Here is a 22,723-nt window from a genome sequence, read left to right as displayed (position 1 = left end):
CACAGACATGAAAACCTGACAATCAGACCTTATTGCTTGTTAAATGACACTCTACGACAAAATATTCTTTAATCAAAACTACGCCATTTAGTCGGAACAGAAATAGTTCACCAAATGATTATGGTTATCTCGAAATTGTAAATATACATTCCTAATGGGTGCCAATTCGGTTAATCACAAAGTAGAACCTAGTACATATATACATCGGTTCAAGTTACCATTTCCCATTGGCACAGAGAGATGAAATTGTCATATCGAATCGCAAAATAGTAGGGGTAGTAGCAGTATCAGTGGTGATTCAAAAGACTAAGGATCAAAGATACGATTTCAAAAGAAGATATGAAATAGTAAGATAAAGGCACAAGAGTAGTTGTGAGTAACTCAGAATCGAAGAAATTGGGAAGAGACAAAGGATGGATGCACCCGCGCCATTGCAAGTGATTTTCAGCCACGTCGTTCATAGTCTTTAACCATTGGTTACGATAATCACGCGGACCTCAACCAAATAGTTTGCTCCAACTAACATGGCTTAGTCTAACTGTAAATGACCTTATGGACTGGTGATGCCCTTAATTTTCTTCCACCATATTCCTACACCACATAACACCGCCAGTCGAATTAGGCGATGGTTGGTGATGCGTAACAAATGTCCCAACCACCTCAGTTGATGAAGATTTAACACCTTTTCAATCGCTTTGCTATCGTTATCTAGTACCCCATTCCTAATCCAGGAATTGCTTACTCCGTGATCCCAAAATACACGAGTAATGCTTCGGAGAAGTCTGTGATCGAATACTATTAACCTACGAATATCCTCTATTCTAAATGGCCATGTTTCACACCCATGAAGTAGAACGGAGCGGGCTGCTGAGCATCTGACTCGTTCTTTAACTGGCAGGCAGATACCTTACCTAGGCCACAAGTGATAAAAATTAGCAAAAGCTTATAGAGCCTTCTGAGTCTGGGACGAGATCTCAGAATCTCGAACCATATTTTTTGAGTGTTACAGAATTATTACTACTGCCCGTAGCCGAGATAGGCGGAACCGAGTGCATATCTCCAACTCGATGATTGAAAACCCAGTTTTTTAACTGCCTTCCGTGTACCCCACATGTATATTTGTTTGAGAGTTTTGTGGAGATTACTAAGTGTGTGAACCACTGAGAGAGAATCCCTAACTAGGATGAAGCAGTTGTTAAGTACTCTCTAGTTGATATCATAATCAGTGACAAGAAACCAAATTCAAACCTATAGATATTTGTGATAAAGTGATGGGGAAGCCTCTCTAGTTTGTTAGGATCAACAATCATGAAAATAACCAAAATCGGATAAATTCAATAGTCAATTTAGCCATGAAGGTCAATAAAACAGGATACTACATATTGTTTGGTTCTCATAATTTCCGATCCATACATAATTATCTTTTGTGAATAATTTTAGAAATGCATTTGCTTTTTAAAGTGATGTATTAGAAAATTCTGACAGATAAATGACCAGTACCATCGACTGATGAATAGAAATTGCCAAAATAAATGACTTGAGTTGTCGAACTGATTACAACAGACACGGGATCGGGATCTGAAACCTCAAGCAAATAAAAATGTTAAGAGAAAGAAACCATACTATGTAGTTTTCTTGTGCCACTACAGCTAGACAATCCATTCACACTAAGATACTGTTTTTTCTTTACACTAACGATAAGTATTACGAGTTACCACATTACCAAGTCTCTTCAAATTAGAACAATATGTCATACTTCTAATATTCCGACTCACAACCCATTTGTTTATGAGTAAAATACCAGTGCACAATGTACCATGACTCATAAGCCTTAAGTAGATACATGCTAGTATATTTTGCTGAGGATATGCAATCTCAAATAACAACTAATGAGAAGCAAACAAATATCAACTAGGCTGAAATTCTGCTACAGTAAATTATTCAGTGTGAACACTAGTCACAGAACTTCAATATATCCTTACGATACTTTTTGTGGATAACAGTCACTCGGTTTGAATATTTTGACCATTTTTCATTGATCTATAATCGGCAAACTTAATGTATTTTAATTGATTACACTTGCTGAACATCAAATAGCTTCACCCACAAAACTGGTTTTTTGCTCTAGTTAGGGGGCCAGGGGAACAATAGGATAGAATAGTTTTGTTTATGGTATTAAAGTCGAAGTACAGAAATTATTAGCACAGTGCACATTTCCATACACAACTGTGTAACCTATTTATAACAAACTAATAGAAATTTTTTTGAACGATGGAAGATATAACACACTGATTAATCGACTTTTTTGGAAATCTAAGCTGCTATTTATGTACAAACGGTTCCAACTAAAATCGTATGACTAAGTTGCTTATCCAACTAAGAGTAAAAATGAGCGTTACCAAAATCGCAATGTGCTTTTTGTTAGGGCGATCCAGATGATTTCTCAAAAAAGCCAAAAAAAGGTTCTGAAAACGCTGAGAAAACATCTTATCCAATCAGCACTCAATAAAAGTTTTACCAGAAACGTTTAGAAAGTGAAAAGTCACATGTAGCATTTTTGATTGCATAATTCCTTTTACAGTCACTATGTCGAGCAGTGTTCCAGAAATTTCCAGAAGCCCAAGGCCATCTAAAATACTGTAACTGTCCTAGATTTTCTGTACATAAACGAACCTTTAGAGTAAAGCGTTTCTTCCATACTTCGCGCCTTTTCTCTCGTGTTCAAGTTACCGTGTAGATTTAGCCTGGGGGTTACTAGAGTGCTTAAGAAACCGAATCTAGTGCTCAGTTAGAAGGCTTGTCAATTGTACTTTTATCGTCTCTGCCCCTTTAAAAAAATGGAAAAAAACAGTGAACTTACCTTCCAAAAAGATCATTTAATAGATAGACAAGATGTGATGCAGATTTATTCGAGCTCATTTTAGTAAAACCAACAATATCAGCAAATAATACACTGACATTTTCTAATTGATTCACATGAAACTTTCGAAATGCGACAGCTCGCGATGGCGGTACAACAGCTGCTTTAGGCATTAGGCTACATTTTTGACTACAAGGACTGCCAGCATCACTAATGCCCAAACCCATTTCTAAGTCATCTGAAAATAAAGTAATTTAAATAGATATGAATAAACAGTGAATTTCAACTTGTTGGAATTTATACATGCACACACTATACAGCTAACTAATGTAACTTGAGACGTCTCTGGAAAGTTTCAACAAACGCAAAACTGTTAAATAGCTGACTTGCCTCCAAATGCCCTGGTACAGCTGAGAGTGAGGAGATTCCGCTCTCCTCCTCGAAATGCTATTACATGGCCACGCGTATATAGCCTCTGCCAGGGAAGTCCTACTCACTGCCTTCTCGTGGCGAGGGTGTTGTTCACGAAAGTGAGAAGACGAAAAGCGAATGTCCGGCGCTTTAACCGGGTTGGTGGACACGGAAAGTTCACTTAGGGGAGTTGGAAAACCCTGATTCCAAACCAATGGTGCACATGGATTCCAGTATCCTGAAGGAACAAATGGTGTATGAATCAATTGTTGGTCGCCGGCTACCATGGGACTGCATCTCCTCACGATGCTCCACTGCCTTGGAGGTGAGACCTTTAGGTCAAAAGCTCCGGGTGTGGTCCCCTAAGAAAACCACCTGCTTCATTTTGGGCACCCGGGCGGTATCACAGCCCTCACACAAATCAAATGAGATTTGTGTGGCGCATATATATCTGGTGTTTCTTTGTACCAATATTTATGTTTAAATAAATAAATAAAAATGCTTTATTTTTTAAATGAATAGATTGAAATGAAAAATAGCATAGACAATATGATAAAATTACCTAGACTGGTTTATTAATTTCTAAAAGATACGATTCAAATAAAAGACAAATTGAAGAACGAAGATAGTGCTGCAACGGAAACTAAAATGTTAATTTATTTACAATTTGATTTTTTTAACAAAGTTGAAATAACCGAATATTCCAATTGTGACTGACTTTGACAACCGATTGCAACAGCCAAATACCTTTCAACTTTTCGGACAATATTATTGATTTTATTAAACTAGCGGAACACAAAATTAAAAATCCTTAGTACATTTCTCACCAGATTTAAGTCTCGGTTCATACAATAAATATAACTAGTGTACTAATAATAAGTACTGATCATCGAGCACTTGGTCACACACAAAAGTAGCTATGATGTGTTAGTTAGCCAGCGCTTAAACAGTATGATAAGTATTACAAGCTGCCAAAGGTGACCTGAACCTTTGTTCGCGGTTCCAAATTGTTCTGCCTATCTACATAATTGGCTAAATCGTAATGTGTCCACTCTAATATATTCAACAGAGTATGGTTTGTGGGCAAATTACATATTACGTTGTACTGTCTCACTTTTACTACAGAAAAGTATGAGTAGAGTTGATACAAACCATATAGAGTTACAAAGACACAAGTATTGTTTCTTAAAATACCGGGACTGCTCCTTGAATCATATGGTCGGAAATAAGTCATTTTCTTGCTAAAAGGCAATATTGAATATTATACTACTTAGTAAAGTAGACTTCTAACGTTTTATGTAGAGCAACAATAAAGTATGGGTATACATTTGTACTTGACTTGAAGTCAAGCTTTTGATATAAAGGCTAGCAGACCAAAATGAAAGTCAGAATCTGTTACCCAGTAACATAAAACCAAGTACTTTGACAACTAGATAATCGTTCAAAAGTGCTTAAGGAAGTAAACAAGATGAATCATCAATAATAAATTTGAAAAATGAATATTAAAGGAAGTAAATCTAGATTTTCCTTGATCAAAGTTTATAATAACAACAAATAACAATACATAGAGATCTGTTTAAGTCCCCCAAGTATGGACGTCAAAACATTATTTTGCTAGGAAAAAATTGAATAAGGTAACCTTGTAACCACACACCTTTTCAAGCGGTGTTAACTAAACCCTAGCCATTGTTGATCGAGATAATAGTAACTAATATATTGTTTAATAATATACGTGCGATTAAATCAGAGAACAAGAAACGACAAGAGAGAAAAAAGAACTGCAAATCAGAGGCTCATGAACTATACTATGAGGCACACTTATTGTGATTGGTTCAATAATACTATCCGAGTGTCGAATCTCAGAAAATGTAGTTTTTGAAATGGGAGAAACTCATATGGGGTAAAACTCTATGTTATTAAAATTTTTGGAGGAGAAACAGTTCCAAAATAACTTATACGCAAAATCATATAATAACTTAGCCAAACATAACTATATCTAATTGCCCCTGGTGATTTTGAGATATGCTATTCACTAAACGAGCACGTCTCCATTATAAAAGAAAATCAACCTATTTCTTATTTAAGAAACTAACCTTGTCGTATAGGTTGCTGTTCACAGTTACTCCCAACACTTGCTTTCTTTGGAGTTTGTCTTTCATCTTCATCTTCACTATCTACCTCATCACCAATATAACTGAGTCCACTAATTTTAAAATTTTCACCTAAATTGATACTATTTGCTTCATTGTGTGATTTTTTATCTTTCAATTTTCTCTGATGACTTTGCTTAGATTTATTCTTTTTGTGCTTATTTTTGTTCTTGCCGTTTGAACGCCTATGATCATCATCATCATCATTAGTGTCATATTCAATGGAACTTTCATTGCCCACTTCACGCATTACTTCTTGTGCAACTTGATTAGGCATTAATGAACGAATCATATCATCACGTATTTCTTGTTCTTTCTTTAATGCTTTTCGCATTAAAGCATTATAACCCATACGTAGAAATGTTGATCGACGCCAAACCTATGTTTTTTTAAAAATAACATAATAATAACAACGTTCCTGCAAAAAGCGACTAGTTTGAAAAAAATAATAGCAAACATAGATTAGAACAACATATATAAGGCAACAATGTTGTTTTCAATTAGATCCTTATCAGGCTCCATTGTACTATACATGAATACTCAAATGCATATACAAAATTATCACATCAATCACGCTAGTTTATAATCCACATTCAAGTGTATCTATAGTTTCAGTTGCTCCTGTAGAGAAAGCTATATTGAGCGTACAACCAGAAAACTGAGCCAACGAGTTGGTGATCACCTTCCTTAGTCGTTAAGGAAAGAGTATAACCGAAGCAATACGCAACTCTGTTCCGTCACATTAGGTAGATAGAGGTCATGTAGTAGATAGAAATAAATCATTTAAAGTAATTTATGATATACCTACTAGCTTTCTTTTCGGGTTCGATGTCGCCTCTTATATAGCAGAAGCCATAGGGACTCAAGCTAACAACTCAAGCCGTAGTGTTCATAAGATATTCGTAACACCTTAGCATTTCCTTAGCTGAATTTGCATTGATAAACGATTTTATTGACTATTATCTTACATACCTTTTTTCTTTCCCCCTTTTTCCAAACATACACCACTAACCAATTATTTGAACACTTCTCACTACGTAATTACATAATTTTCAGTGAATTTTACTCGCGCCTATTTTTCTCAAGTCATTGACCTACCTCATATTATTCTTACCACAACTAGTACACCTGTCACCCAAAAAGCTCGTTTGACTTTTGCCAACTTACGTCACCTTTGGCGAAGACGAAATATCCATCTATCAATTAAGGGACAATTATACTGAGCAGCAGTTCGCTCTGTTCTACTTTACGGCTGCGAAACGTGGCCATTAGGAGTAGAAGATACTCGTAATTTACTAGTATTTGACCACAGATGCCTTAGAAATATTGCTCGCATCTGCTGGGATTACCGGGTAAGTAATAGTGAGGTTAGACGCAGAGTATCAGGAAATGATGGTAAATCAGTTGATGAGATCATGAATCTTCATCGACTGAGATGGTTGGCCATGTGTTAAGTATGCCTGAACACCGATTACCACGACGCGCTATGCTGACTAGTATTGGTGATGGTTGGAAGAGAGTTAGAAGCGGTCAAACCAAAACGTGACATCAGTGCTTGAAATCACTAACTTCTAGTCTGAGCCATGTTAGTAGATGCAGACTACTCGGTTGGGATCCGCGTGACTAGTAAACCTCACCAGCAATGTTTAGAAATCCCCCAGATGCGCTGTGTGCCGATTGATAAGTTGAATATATTCTCGGTCTCCCAATTTTCTCCCACGTCCTCCTGCTTATGAGTGTTATATCGGAGGCTGTGTCTAGCTGTAAGCGGGCATCATACCCGTTAATCTTGAGGGAAACATACTTTCTACGATTATGGGAGCCGGTTCTGTTAGCAGCTACCGTCACTTTGGCTGTACGTGGCTTGAAACTTTTAGAATAAACTTTAGGTTGACGGCGTTTCCGGGTTTTGTAATGACTTTCTTCGTGTCCTTTCCTGGAACACAGTACAACGATGACTTTCAAACGGGCAAAACCTTTTGAAATGCCAACTGCCACATAACCAGCATGGGGATGATGGTTTGCCGCTGCCGTTACGATAATTCTGTATGCTGGAACCTTGTAAGACTTTTCTCTCGACAGCATTAACGTGGAGAAACTGTTTGGCGTTTTCTACCATCGAGGTATCATGCTTCAAATTCACTAACCTTCGACATTCAGTAGTTACTTCCTGCAGGGTCATGTTGGGACAATGTTCAAGTTTGCTTAGGATTCTTGTTCGGATGTCAGCATCCTCAGGTGAAAGTAGGCTACAGACAAATACTAGTCATTTGAACTGGTCTTCAGTCATGGAAGACAACTTGAACCTCTCACATTGTCGGTTCACAATACCTGCATGTTTCACCCAGTCATCTCCTGGTTCTTTCGTTATCTTCAAGCACTGGATATTAAATTCAATAATAATTCAATAATAAATTCAAGCACGGATATTAAATAGAGACGACTGTTCTCCAAAGATTTGAGACAGGGTTTGAATTGTTTCATCAAAACTAAAGTCTCGTGGGTTCTTCGGAAGAATAAAGTTACTATAGCGTTCATGTCCTGTTGTCCCAAGCTTTCTTAGAAGTATTCTGACTTTTGAAGCGTCATCGAGTCTGCAGAGATCAATACGGAACAAATCTTCATACTTATTAAACCAAGAGTTAAAAGTGACACCTGCTGCACCATCAAAATTAAATTCATGGATTGCATTAATAACTGAATCAGTATGAGATACTTGAAATTCACCAGCAGCAGAGTTTTGTTGGGACATGCATAAGGACTTCCATGATTCTGATTTGAGACCGTTCAAACCGTTTTTATTGGCGCTCCATATAAGCTTCTAGTTGCTCCAAAGAAATACTCATTGTAGTTTTTCCCGTCGCCACTGATACGTCTTACTGATTGAACGCTACTATTTGGATCCTAAGCTAGTATTGTACCCCCAAGCTAGAACTACACAGCGACTTGAACACGAGAGAAAAGGCACAAAATATACGAGAAGCACTTTACTCCAAAGGTTCATTTATGCACAGGAAATATAGGGTTTTTATGGTATTTTTGAAGTCCTTGGGTTTTCCTGAAAATTTTAGAATACTACTACACATAGTAGCAGTGTATTAATCGGCCAATCAGAAGCTCTACATGTGACTTTTCATTTTCGCAATATTTCTAGCAAGACTTCTAATCAAACGCTGATTGGATAAAATGCTTCTTAATTTTTCCTGAACTTGTCATGTCGATTGCGAGAAATTTGCAGGATCATCCCAACAAGGAGCGACAGGAATTTGACAGTAAGCATCCGCGAGATCTAGCTTAGCAAAGTAGGTACCACCATTTAAAATAGTAAATAAGTCATCTGGGATCGGCAGCGGATAATGATGCTGTTGTAGTGCCGCGTTAAGTCCCGTGGAGAAGTCTGCACAGATGCGTATAGAACCATTGGACTTTCTAACAACCACAATTGGTGCAGCCCATGATGAAAAAGAAACAGATACAAGGACACCTTCAGTTTCCAAACGTTGAAGTTCAGTGTCAGAGGTAAAGATGCGTATGGAACTGGACGTTTCAGACGAAAAACTGGAGTAGCTTCTGGATGAAGTTTCAAAACAGCTTCAGCTGTGGAACAAAGTCCGAGACCAGGCTGAAAGAGTTCAATGAATCGTTTTTGGAAGTCTGTAGCATGCTGTTGTGTAGTAGCAGGAGTTTGTACTTGATTACAGATAGTGCTGATAGGAAGATTGTCAAGACCAAGTTCTTTGAACCCAGAAGGTTGAGAGAAGATTTGGTGATGTAGCACGTTCCGTTGAAAGTCGTACCTCTGAACGAAATACAGCAATTAAGTTCACCATGAAGGCGAAGATGACCTCCACATGCACTGACGGCTGTCTGCGAAGATGGTTTGATGGGCGGTTGACCCAAGGTTCGCCAAGTCTCTTTCGACAGAATAGTGACGCAGTATCCAACTGCAATCGGACTGGCTGACCATAGATTGAGAGGGTTAGAAATTTGCGTCGCGTGGCGGCATGAGTGTGAAAGACTTCTGCTAAACTCCTTGATGAGGGAAGCTGCTTTTTAGTATAACGACGTTGCGTCTGTGCATTTCGACGACTATTGGGTTGTTGGGCTTGACAGAAACCGCTTTTGTGACCAACCTTATGACAGCGATCGCACACCTGCTGTTTGAATGGACAAAATTTCACGTAATGCCAAGCTCCACAGTGCCAACATGGAGAGGGGGCTTCTTCTGAACCGGTCTGGGGTGATTAGAGAAAGAAGGAGCACTGGATTTCGTAGGACCACAGGTTGTCGATCTCGGAGATTTGTTCTGACGTTGAACAGCGTGAACTTCGGAACCACCCTGGCCCCCAGATTGGACCAAAGTGGTGTCACGCTGCAGGGTGATAATGCATTGATACTCGTCGGTGATCACCTTAAGTGTCAGTGTTGAGTCTTGTTCAAGGAGGTTAAGCAATCGAGTTCTGATGTCAGAGAATTTGGGTGGTTGAAGACTGAATATGAATACGAGGGATTTGAATTGGTCGTCGGTAAGGGATTTGAGCTTGAACCGTTCGCACACATGGTAGACAACGCCAACATGGGTCAAGAAGTCATCGGACTTATTCATGACCAGTTTTAAGCAGCGATAACGAGTATTGAAGAGTGAATGATGATCACCAAAAAGTTGGCTGAGTGATTGAACAGTGGCATCGAAGGAACGGTCTCGTGGGTTCTGCGGTAGAATGAAGTTGCAATACTTATCAAGCTCTGATGGACCAAGTTTTCGAAGGAGAAGACACACCTTTCACGAATCATCTCTGTCAGTAAGGTCGACTTTAAAAAGATCTTCATAACGTCTGAACCGGGTATCAGACGTAATACTGGCATCAGGATCATAAAGAAAGTCTGAAATACCACTGGTAATACAGTCGACTGATTGAGGGATTGTTGGTGTACATGAGATTCGAGAAGAGACCTGCACCTGAGTAAGCATCTCCATCAGCTTCAGCTGTTGTTTGAACAATTCTTCTAATTTGGCTGGACCCATAGCTAGTCACCAACTCGTTTGCTAAATCTCCGTCGCCAAATATTGTGTATTGCGATAGGACTAGTCGAAATTCTATGGATTGACCAACTTCAGATATCCCTGTACGACCCCAATACTGTTCCGCGAACTCCAATAAATCAGAAAAACCGTCAAATGAGAATCGTTTATGGGGTCAGAAGCAGAACAAAAATAATTTACAGACAATGCATATTTATACAGTTAGGATGACCCTGAATACTAACCAATAGGAAAACGACACGTGAAATTTATAGTTAGGAAAACTGTAAATATTGACCAATAAGAAGCGACATGTGAAATATGTGAAGAGTCTGAAAACATGTGAAAATATACCACTTTACGTTCGAGATAGAATTAAACTCAATACAATTTTGGGATATTTTGTGAATATCCCAACAAGAAGGAAACATGAGACAGTTGTATGGTACAACAAAGAAACTCGCTGGAAATTACCGTAAACCAGAACGACCAGTGGAAAGCAAGGAAGGTAAGGTAATCACCAATATTGAAGAACAACGGGACAGATGGGTAGAACACTTCAAAGAACTCTTGAATCGATCAACACCAGTGAACCCACCCAACATCGAAGCAGCACCCACAGACCTCCCAAGGGATGTTAGATCACCAACAATTGAAGAGATCAGCATGGCCATCAGACAAATAAAGAGCGGCAAAGCAGCGGGACCAGACAACATTCCAGCAGAGGCATTGAAAGCAGATGTAGCAGCAACTGCAGAGATGCTCCATTCTCTTCAGTAAGATTTGGGATGAAGAACAAGTACCAACAGACTGGTAAGAAGAACTTCTGATCAAGATACTAAAGAAAGGCGATCTCAGCAAGTGTGATAGCTACAGGGGCATCACTCTTCTCTCAATACCAGGAAGTCCTTAACAGGGTATCGTTAAACAGAATGAAGGACTCCGTAGACGCCCAACTTTGAGACCAACAGGTTGGATTCCGTAAGGATTGATCGTGTACGGACCAAATCGCAACTCTACGGATCATTGCGGAACAATTAATGGAATATAATTCATCACTCTACATCAACTTCATTGACTACAAGAAAGCATTTGATAGCGTGGACAGGACAACACTACGCAGGCTTCTTCGACACTACGGCGTGCCTGAGAAGATAGTCAATATCCTATTCCTATGATGGATTAAACTGCAAAATCGTGCATGGAGGACAGGTAACTGACTCATTCGAAGTAAAGACCGGTGTCAGGCAAGGTTGCTTACTCTCAACCTTTCTCTTTCTCCTGGTGATCGACTGGATTATGAAGACGTCGACATCTTGAGGGAAGCACGGGATACAATGAGAAACTATGATGCAGCTGAACGATCTAGACTTCGCAGATGATCTGGCGTCTTCTATCACACACGCAACAACAAATGCAGGAGAAGATGACCAGTGTAGCAGCAGCCTAACCAGCAGTAGGTCTCAATATACACAAAGGGAAAAGCAAGACTTTCCGATACAACACAACATGCACCAATCGAATCACACTTGACGGAGTTTTGGAGGATGTAAAAACCTTTAAATATCTGGGCAGCATCATTGATGAGCACGGTGGATCTGATGTAGATGTGAAGGTGCGGATTGGCAAAGCAAGAGCGGCATATTGACAACTGAAGAATATCTGAGACTCAAAACAATTGTCAATCAACACGAAGGTCAAAATTTTCAATACAAATGTCAAGACAGTTCTACTGCATGGGGCAGAAACTTGGAGAACTACGAAAGCCGCCATCCAGAAGATACAAGTGTTTAGTAACAGTTGTCTACGCAAGATACTTCGGATCCGTTGGCCAGACACTATCGGAGACAAGCTACTGTAGGAGAGAACAAACCAGATTCCAGCGGAGGAATAAATCAGGAAGAAGTGCTGGAAGTGGATAGGACACACAATGAGGAAATCACCCGACTGCGTCACAAGGTAAGCCCTCACATGGAATCTTGAAGGGCAAAGAAGAGGAAGACCAAAGAACTTATTACGCCGAGAAATGGAGACAGACATGAGAAGAATGAACAAAAATTGGACAGAACTAGAAAGGAAGACCCAGGACAGAGTGGGTTGTAGAATGCTGGTCGGCGGCCTATGCTCCGTTGGGAGTAACAGGCATAAGTAAGTAAGTATAAGTGTTATTCAAATTCACAATATGTGGTCTCTTAATATTTCAAAGATAGATTATCTAAGCCAAACACAAAATTGGTCCTGAATGGATAAGTAAAACACTTCGGAAAAAATGGGTTAACAAACTAATTAGTGAAATGAACTCAAGTTAGTGTCTTATAACTTCAAAATGTAACAACAAATGCCTAACCGATGCCCACATTATTTTTTATTGGTTATCAATGCAGATTATTCTACACAATGCCGAGTCGCTACTGTTTACGAAGTAAAAAAAGCTACTGAAGACAAGACCGAGAGAAAGTCCATATTTTACTTGAGATACTGTTAAAGTACATAAATTACTAATCAAAAGAAATCAACACCGATATGTGGTTATTACAACAAACTTCAATAGTAACTCAAATACGTATATATCAGTACGAATAAGAAATTATTTTGTCTTAAACTCATTACTCGTTTGAATCAATTTAAAGACAAATAGAAAACGTATATTGACGAGCTTGAATAGTACTTGCCACAAAGTTCTAAATATATTCATTAAGAAAGCTCTACACGCACTTGAGGACACGCAACTGAATCTAATAAGTGGCGTACTTACATAACAAACTCTTTGAAGGAAGAAACTGTTTAAAAAAACGTCGTTAGTAATGAGGTAAAAATTAATATTGAATGACTTTAATAATTTTGAAATCTCTCTCAAGTCCAAAGCTTTTGAAATTGTAATTTGATAACTCATCCTTCATACAATACAAGTTTAGTAAAACACCTTGATATTTATGACCTAGATGAAGCTTTTTAAACCTTAGTTTCAACCGACCGATATCAGGTCCTTTAATATGAACCATAAAATCCTGGGGTAACTAAACATTAAAAAATTCCCCTAATATCATCAATGTTCGACGTGTCCCTCTAACCACCTCTTCAATTATTGTTTCTTTATAAATTGATAATGTATGTAACGTTAGACGCAACAACTTAATAGTGAGTTCCGAACACGGCTTACGTAGAGAGTTGTCTTTTTTCTATCTTCACCGTTAATGAGACCTTGGTGTATATTCAGAAAATGTGGATGTAATTCGTAAGTTTCGCTACATGTAGCGTAAGGAAGACTCAACCAACAACTTCAACAAAAAGGGCAAGCACAAGCTGGGTTTGCACGTCATGAAAATAGTTAGCAAATTCGCCTACGGCTTCGTGAAACGCCCTGATTATAAGCACCGGGTTTCTATAGGTTCCCCATAGTTTAATAAGGCATGCCAATCTGAACCGGTGAATCGGTAGTTTGATGATACGCAAATTTTTAAATCAGAAAATTTTATAAAGCTTGAGTAAAGACCAAGAAAGCAGGTAGTAAGAGAAAGCTAACAAGTTGAAAGCAGCAGATGTTTCCTGTGACTGCAAAACACTGTTTAAACTCATTACAGTCGGTAAAGCAATCGATGAAGTTGATGGGGCATCAATTAGTAACGTCAAGTGGCGCTCTGAGCCCTGAGCAGAAACGTCGATCAGATTGAATTATCCTCCCTAGCTGGCAGCTACTACCCCACCCAATAAAGTGAGGGTCTGTAACGGACTCGAGTCTATGGAGTGTCAGAAGTCTCCAGACTCAGACTATTCTTGTTCATTAAATGCCCCCAAATGCCCTGGTACAGCTGAGAGTGAGGAGATTCCGCTCTCCTCCTCGAAATGCTATTACATGGCCACGCGTATATAGCCTCTGCCAGGGAAGTCCTACTCACTGCCTTCTCGTGGCGAGGGTGTTGTTCACGAAAGTGAGAAGACGAAAAGCGAATGTCCGACGCTTTAACCGGGTTGGTGGACACGGAAAGTTCACTTAGGGGAGTTGGAAAACCCTGATTCCAAACCAATGGTGCACATGGATTCCAGTATCCTGAAGGAACAAATGGTGTATGAATCAATCGTTGATCACCGGCTACCATGGGACTGCATCTCCTCACGATGCTCCACTGCCTTGTGGATCAGATCTTTCGGTCAAAGGCTCCGGATGTGGTCCCCTAAGAAAACCACCTGCTTCATTTTGGGCACCCGGGCGGTATCACAGCCCTCACACAAATCAAATGAGATTTGTGCGGAGCATGTGTATCTGGTGTTTCTTTGTACCAATATTTATGTGTTGAAATAAATAAATGTTCATTAACTATTTTAACTTTCCCTCTCTTGCTTCTCTACACTACTATCAACTGATTTGTGGGGTGCATTTTCTAATACCTTATCGTATCAGGATTTGCGCGCTTTAAATAAGATTGGTACATCGCAGGTGTGCTACACTTAGCGTATGTGGTGTGATTATTTAAGTGACAGCATTATAAATATATAACTCCGCCTGTAGCTCTTCTAGAGTTACTGCCGGTCCCAAGCCCGGGTAAAGGAGGAGGAGGGTTGAGTATGGGGTTAGCGACCCCATCCCGTAGAAAAGCTAACTCGCTAAAAAAACGCTAACCAGAAAAAATAATTCAAACAATTTAAAGTCTGCCCTGGGAGTTGAAGGAATAATTATGACGTCTCATAATGAAAGCCGAAATTCTTCGGAAGTCACGAGACCGATGCACCTTCTAACAACCAGAGCAACACTCTTTATAGGTACATGGAACGCCCGGACAATGTGGAAGACAGGAAAGACCAGCCAAATAGCAATGGAAATGAGGAGATACAACTTGGCAGTACTCGGAATCAGCGAAACCCATTGGACACAAACTGGACAACAAAGGCTAGGCACAGGAGAGATGCTGCCGTACTCCGGTCACGAAGGGGAAAATGCTCCACACACTCAGGGAGTTGCTCTAATTCTGTCCAAAGAAGCACGAAATGCACTTGTAGGATGGGAATCTCATGGACCCAGGATAACCAAAGCATCATTCAGAACAAAGAAGCAAGGGATCACAATGAACGTTATCCAATGTTATGCACCCACCAATGATAGCAACGACGATGATAAAGATCAGTTCTATGAAAGGCTGCAATCAATTATAGAGAAGTGCTCACGAAAGGACCTCACCATCCTGATGGGAGATCTAAATGATAAAGTTGGAGTGGACAACACAGGATATGAAGATGTAATTGGACGACATGGACTAGGAGAGAGAAATGAAAATGGCGAGAGACTTGCAAACCTATGTGCATTCAACAAATTGGTTATAGGCGGCACAATATTCCCACACAAGCGCATACACAAAGCTACATGGATCTCACCGGACCACACCACAGAGAACCAGATAGATCACATCTGTATCAACAAAAAATTCCGAAGATCAATGGAAGATGTGAGAACCCGGAGAGGAGCTGACATAGCTTCAGATCACCACCTGGTTGTGGCCAAGATCAGACTGAAGCTAAAGAAAGACTGGACAACTGGACAAACAGCACTACAAAGGTTCAATACAGCCTTCCTTCGAGATATTGACAAGCTCAATGAATTCAAGATCACTCTCAACAACAGGTTCCAGGCTCTACAGGATCTACTAAATGAACAAGAAACTACTTTGGAGGACAACTGGAAAGGGATAAAAGAAGCACTAACTTCAACGTGTCAGGAGGTTCTTGGTCCTAAGAAGCATCATCACAAGGAATGGATCTCTATGGGAACCCTGGACAAAATTCAAGAATAGAAGAACAAGAAACTAGCAATTAACAACAGCCGAACACGATCAGAGAAAGTCAAAGCACAAGCAGACTACGCAGAAGCAAACAGGGAAGTGAAGAAAAGCATTAAAGCCGACAAGCAGAAATACATGGGAGAACTAGCAACGACAGTGGAAAAAGCTGCAAGAGAAGGGAATATGAAACAACTATATGATACAACGAAGAAAATGGCAGGGAGATATAGCAAACCAGAGAGATCAGTCAAGGACAAAGAAGGAAAGACAATCACTGAGATTCAAGAACAGAGGAAAAGATGGGCAGAATACTTCGAGGAACTGCTGAATGGACCAGCCCCATTGAATCCACCGAACATCGAAGCAGCCCACACTGACCTTCCTATAGATGTCACTCCACCAACGATCGAAGAAGTCAAGATGGCCATCAGACAAATCAAAAGTGGGAAGGCGGCAGGATCTGACAATATACCAGCAGAAGCACTGATGTCAGACATTGAAATAACTGCAAATATGCTTCACCTTCTATTCAAGAAGATTTGGGAAGAGGAACAAGTGCCAATGGACTGGAAAGAAGGATATCTCATCAAGATACCAAAGAAAGGAGATCTGAGCAAATTTGAGAATTACAGAGGCATCAGTTTGTTATCAGTACCAGGAAAAGTTTCCAACAGAGTGCTGCTGAATCGGATGAAAGACGCAGTAGACGCCGAACTTAGGGATTAACAGGCTGGATTCCGTAAGGATAGATCGTGCACAGACCAGATTGCGACACTACGGATCATCGTTGAACAATCAGTTGAGTGGAACTCATCACTATACGTCAACTTTATTGACTATGAGAAGGCGTTTGACAGCGTGGACAGGAGAACATTATGGAAACTTCTTCGACACTATGGAGTTCCTGAAAAGATTGTCAACATTATCCAAAACTCATACGATGGACTACAGTGCAAAGTGGTGCATGGAGGACAGCTGACAGATGCATTTCCAGTAAGGACCGGAGTCAGACAAGGCTGTCTACTCTCCCCATTCCTCTTCCTTCTAGTGATTGACTGGATTATGAAGAATTCGACATCTGAGGGGAAATACGGAATACAATGAACTTCTCAGAATCAATTAGATGATTTGGACTTCGCAGATGACCTAGCCCTCCTCTCTCATACACACGAACAAATGCAGATGAAGACAGCAAATGTAGCAGCAGCCTCCGCATCGATAGGCCTCCACATTTACAAAGGAGAAAGCAAGATTCTCAAATGCAACACGGAGAACACCAACCCAATCACACTTGATGGCGAAACTCTGGAAGAGGTGGAAACATTCAAGTACCTGGGAAGCATCGTTGATAAACAAGGAGGATCGGATGCAGATGTAAAGGCGAGGATTGGCAAAGCAAGGGCAGCATTTCTACAATTGAAGAACATATGGAACTCAAAACAACTGTCAACTAACTTCAAGGTCAGAATCTTTAATACGAACGTCAAGACAGTCAGTTATACTGTATGGAGCTGAAACGTGGAGAACTACTACGACCATCAGGAAGGTACAAGTATTTATAAACAGTTGTCTACGCAAAATACTCAACATCCACTGACCGGATACTATTAGCAACAGCGTTTTATGGGAGAGGACAAACCAGCTTCCAACTGAAGAGGAAATTAGGAAAAGACGTTGGAAGTGGATCGGACATACATTAAGGAAATCACCAATGTGCATCACGACTCAATCCCTAACTTGGAATCCGGAAGGGAAGCGGAAAAGAGGAAGGCCAAAGAACACACTACGCCGGGAAATAGAAGCCGATATGAAAAGGATGAATAGCAACTGGAAAGAACTGGAAAGGAAGGCTCAGGACAGAGTTGGATGGAGAATGTTGGTGAGCGGCCTATGCTCCTCGACGAGGGGTAACAGGCGTAAGTATGTAAGTAAGTAATTATAAATATATGAAGGTAGTTTAGGTCCTGCAAAATATATATTGACTAGGTGCTGCCTTTTTAATCCAGTATACATAGGATGGTTTAACAGTACTAGAGTCTATTCCCAAGACCACGTCATCTATCCGACATATTGCATCAATATCATCCTGACGGCCTCCGCATTGTGTATTTCCCGACGCTGAGACTGGGTGAAAAAGCCGGAGATCGTTAGTTCATGAGATGGAGCTGTGGTACCAAAGAAAGGTGCATAGAACTGGCATCAGTAGGTCCATCATGACAGTCTGGTTGTGGTCCTAGAGATGGTGCAGCTTAGTGGCTCGAAACGTTACCAGAAACGTTTCAGAACAGTAGCCAATAGAAACCCAGCTATAGTTTTCTTCTACTTTTTCTATAAAAATGAAAGAATTTTAACCAGAAGGGTTCTTCGTGATTGGATTTTTAAGTGAACTGTTTTCCTAATTCTAAAATACTCGCGTCTATTCACTTTTGTCTATTTATTTGTTTTTGAATATAGACACATGTTTTCCACAAGTACATTTCCTTAGCTGTGTGGTCCCTTTTTCCTGCCCAGCTGTACCGATAATTAAGTGAAATTTAACAGATAAACTACGGTTTAGTATTAATATAATGGTTTAGTACATATACTCTGGGAATTAATGTAATGTTATCAGACGTCTCTAGAGAAGTGCAACACCTCGACTTGTTTACCTGTTTGTCCACTACTGGTTGATTCTTAAGTACGCAGTCCGAGCTTTCAAATCTTCAGTTGCAAGTGCTTTAACCATGAATTCGTCGTTCTACATATTATAAAACAACCAATAGTCAAACTTTAAAACAAGAGTTCTTTAATCTCATCACCATCTCATCTCACCACGGAAGTGAAATTCAAACATTATTACCGTTGGTGAGGATCGATGGCAGATTGTACTACATTGAAGCTACTAGGTCTAAAACCGAAGATACAGGCCCATCAAGACCAAACTTAGCGAGATTAACAGCACTGAAAGCGAACGAACGTGTGTCAAAACAATCCCCTAATCTCCTTTACGCAGGAATACAGCAGAATAAAAAAATGTTTTAATGAGTAGAATAGCATAAAACTAATCAAAAACATGAATATCAAACCGAATTCCTGGAATTTATAATAAGACAGAGTGGACTTACTTGAGACATCAAGTGAAGATTAATCCCAATCAAATGAACGGAGAAATGACCGACGAAAAACAACAGTATAAACCAGCCTGGGACCCGGCCATACCTCACACTTGCTAAAACTATTTGCAAGACACTGACGGGTCCGCATATTACCAACAGCTGCCATAAGCGCAAAGGGGCCATGGTATATGTGATCAATATGAGCTGAAGAATTAAACTTAGATTAAAAGCCAAAGTAGCACCAGGTTCTGGTGGAGTAAATGCAAGCAAGCCAAGCAGACATGAAATCCATGCGTGACTACCACTGATTAATATAGCTCGAGGTTTGAAAAGCTTGTCGAAGAAGCTCGTTAAGAAATAAGTAATTGAGATCACAACGCCAAGACTGAATCCAATCCTGTACACTAAACAACTATGGTGTTGCAGGATTGAAAAATACACCAACCAAGCAACTGACAGAAAGGCTGTTAGTACAGTGGCAAAACGGAATCTCCCACGAGAGCTTGGGTACGTACATTTGTAATAAAACGACTCTAATACTTCCGAATCAAATTTGAGATTGAGTATTCCTCCAGAACATCTTTCAAATAGATAAAGCCCTTTGATATTGTGTTTCCCGACTGATCTGACTCCTTTAGTCTTGTCGAAGTTATTTCCTGAAGCCATTGTGGGAACAATAAGTTATGCAAATATCTTAAACACCATTTGAGTGGGTGAAGTTATGTAATATGAGTAACTGATATCAAAACCTTCAAGATAGGGTCAGAGCTTCGGAGTAATGATACAATATTCTTATCAGACGATAATTAATTTGGTGAGCTGACTTTCATAACTCATTATTACGTGTCCTACAATTTGGACCGAAGCCCCAGTCATGAAACAACGACCAGACCTTCCCGCGCGGCTCCAAATGTTTACCGATATATCCAATATCCAATATATTTGCTCCGGGCTATTATAAACCGAGTTATTTCTTTCCTCTCGTTCCCAGTGTATCCAATATTTTTGTCGCGAGTTTGTATAAAATAATTCACTTCTTTGCGCTAGCTTGTTATTGTTTCGGCACAGTTCCAGGTATTTGGTAATGTCCAGCGGGTGGTATTCTAATCACTTGATTGCACCAATTCTAGTGTGTTTGTTAGCGACTCATGGGTTTGTATATCTTGTATTTCAGTTAGCTACGTTCGTCTCAGGACAGCGAGGATTTTGGATGCCAGCAACTATCACATCAGCAGGAGGTTGGTTGCTATATAAAAAATAAGAAAGTGAATATTCTAGAGCTAAGAAAAGAAAAATGCCCCAAAAAATAAACAAATAAGTTGGCTCAAAAAATCTTTGCACTCACTTTACAAACGGGAGGTATTATCCTTACGTGATTTAGACCTCTCAAACTTTTACTAGGTTTCCGCGAAACATAAGTACAGTTATCGGTCCAAAGAGTATGTCCTGAGCTTGATGTTCGGTAGATCACTTTTCCTTAACAGTTTTACCCAAATCCTAAGTTAAGTTCGGTTTTGTCACAGCTAAAAAATACGGAAGTTGGCTTCACGAAGCATGAACAGATCTGACAGCAACTGCTTACAACGGACTTAGTAAGTCAGATAGCAAGTGTGTAAGTGGCACAAACAAGGAAAAAAGGAAAAGAGTACAGGGACTATCTACTCGGAAAGCCCTGTGTTGGCAGGCTCCCTGTCCAGTCATATAAAGCCTGGTTAAACAAACTGGACGATGAAGGTCATATGTTTAAATCGATAGCACGAACGGCCCGTATAGAAACTCTGAGAGTTTACCGAACAAAATGAAAGAGTTTCATGGACTAAGTTTCGCCAATATTACTCATCTGATAGAAATATCTGAAACGTGGACGTCTTCTCAAATTACGGAACAACAACTTGCAATACCCGGGATATCTTTGTTTCGAGACGACAGAAAAACAAGAATGAGAGTAAGACAGCCCTGTATCCACGATCTTGCTTGGTAGTACACCAAGTGTACACCTAAAGATCCCACAGGTATTTGGAGTTTGACAGTGCCTTTACATGTAACATCTTTGTATTCGAAATATACCAATCCAGCCGAGTCAGAAATGAAGAGGTTCGAAGATATATTTTGAAAGGCTATTGATATATAGGAAAGCGTTTAATCCAGGCTAGCTAAGAGTTTTAAAATGTGTGTGGCACGGCACACCCACTCGTGATCTGGTGTAGATGCTTGAGCCCCTTCGGCTAGATGTGTCCATTAAAACTAATGGGGTCAGCATCAAATGCCGGAGACTTACACAACTTCACATTTTGGAGTTATTTACCTCTACAGCTCACTCCCCCTGTAGTGGAGTGGTGGTGACCCTAAGACGTGGCCAGCCAGAAGCTTAAACCCAACGAGTTTATCGTTGGCTTGCTATGTCCAACAGCATCTGGTCTTTACCTAAACTAAGGTGCAGTGTGGTACGTATTAGTTGTGAAGAAAAATGCACTATGAATGGTTTGATTCACCATAAACATCGTCTGTTTTTCCGTCTTTTCAGGCTGTTTTGGAGGAAAATGTACGTGCATGTCGAAATATACTCGTTCGTACTTAAGGACACAAAACTGGAGAACTAGGGAAATAATGTTGTTAACATACAATAGCAAAGAAACAATATTCGCACAATGATTTCTTGGATTTCGGGGGGGGGTAAATACACATATTTAAAAGCATATAAGACGCAAATGTGTTTTGGGTTTTATTGCACAATAATACAATAAAATTAAGATAAATCGTTTTTATATATTGTCGTATGTACAGTAATCGTTTCAGTGTTACGGAAGCCTTACCATTCTTCCAGAACGTGTTGTTTTTGGTCAGTTTTCAGATATCACCAAAGTTTCGTCGTGATTGTTGATCACCTTATGGGCTATCGTAATTGTGAGGCTTCAGTCGTCCGATTGAACCAGAGTAGAATCAACATTATTAGAGTCGCCTTCCAAACACGTAGCTCTAAGACGATCAATGCTGATGTCATCGTTGGTTTCATCCTTGTTGATGATATACTACTTAAGTTTACAATGAAGAACTTTGAATAGCCCTTCGTTTACTATTTCTAGAGGGTTTAGTAATGAGTCGCGATGTACAAAAGCGTGCGTACTGTGCCGTAAGGCAGGTCGAAAAAACATCAATTGACTGAGGTCGATTGGAAAACGGTTCTACTGAATGCACGTTTGCTCGTGTAGGTTTAGATCCATATACATTGAAGAAGATGAAAAGCCCAAAAGTTCTACTGAAAGTCAGAGTGTCATTCCGTAAACGAGTTGTACCACAGTGTATACAATGAAAATTGTCCATTGTCAAGAGTTTGCAGTGAAGACTAACTGTTGGTGAAATAGTTCTACCAACGTTTGGCAAATTAGGTATTTACTGTATGATTCCCAGATTTT

At 39.8% G+C, this 22,723-nt stretch overlaps 1 protein-coding gene across 2 annotated transcripts in view; it reads right to left on the bottom strand.

The window, feature by feature from the left end:
- Positions 1–20,226, bottom strand: part of Smp_102340.1 (adenylate cyclase type IX, putative) — a gene marked incomplete at both ends in the record, with an annotated part of 48,740 nt that extends 28,514 nt beyond the window's left edge. Inside the window, 3 exons of one of the 2 annotated variants that reach the window (XM_018791745.1) lie at positions 2,861–3,098; positions 5,365–5,800; positions 19,320–20,226. In XM_018791745.1, coding sequence (XP_018645158.1) covers positions 2,861–3,098; positions 5,365–5,800; positions 19,320–19,976 — 1,331 coding nt within the window. The remainder of the gene's footprint in view (positions 1–2,860; positions 3,099–5,364; positions 5,801–19,319) is intronic. The other variant, XM_018791744.1, reaches the window with a different exon arrangement.
- Between the last annotated feature and the right edge of the window lie 2,497 nt (positions 20,227–22,723).

Source organism: Schistosoma mansoni (assembly GCF_000237925.1).
Source record: "Schistosoma mansoni, WGS project CABG00000000 data, chromosome 1 unplaced supercontig 0094, strain Puerto Rico, whole genome shotgun sequence".
NCBI classification, from domain to species: Eukaryota; Metazoa; Platyhelminthes; class Trematoda; order Strigeidida; family Schistosomatidae; genus Schistosoma; species Schistosoma mansoni.
This window is presented reverse-complemented; position numbering and strand designations above follow the sequence as displayed.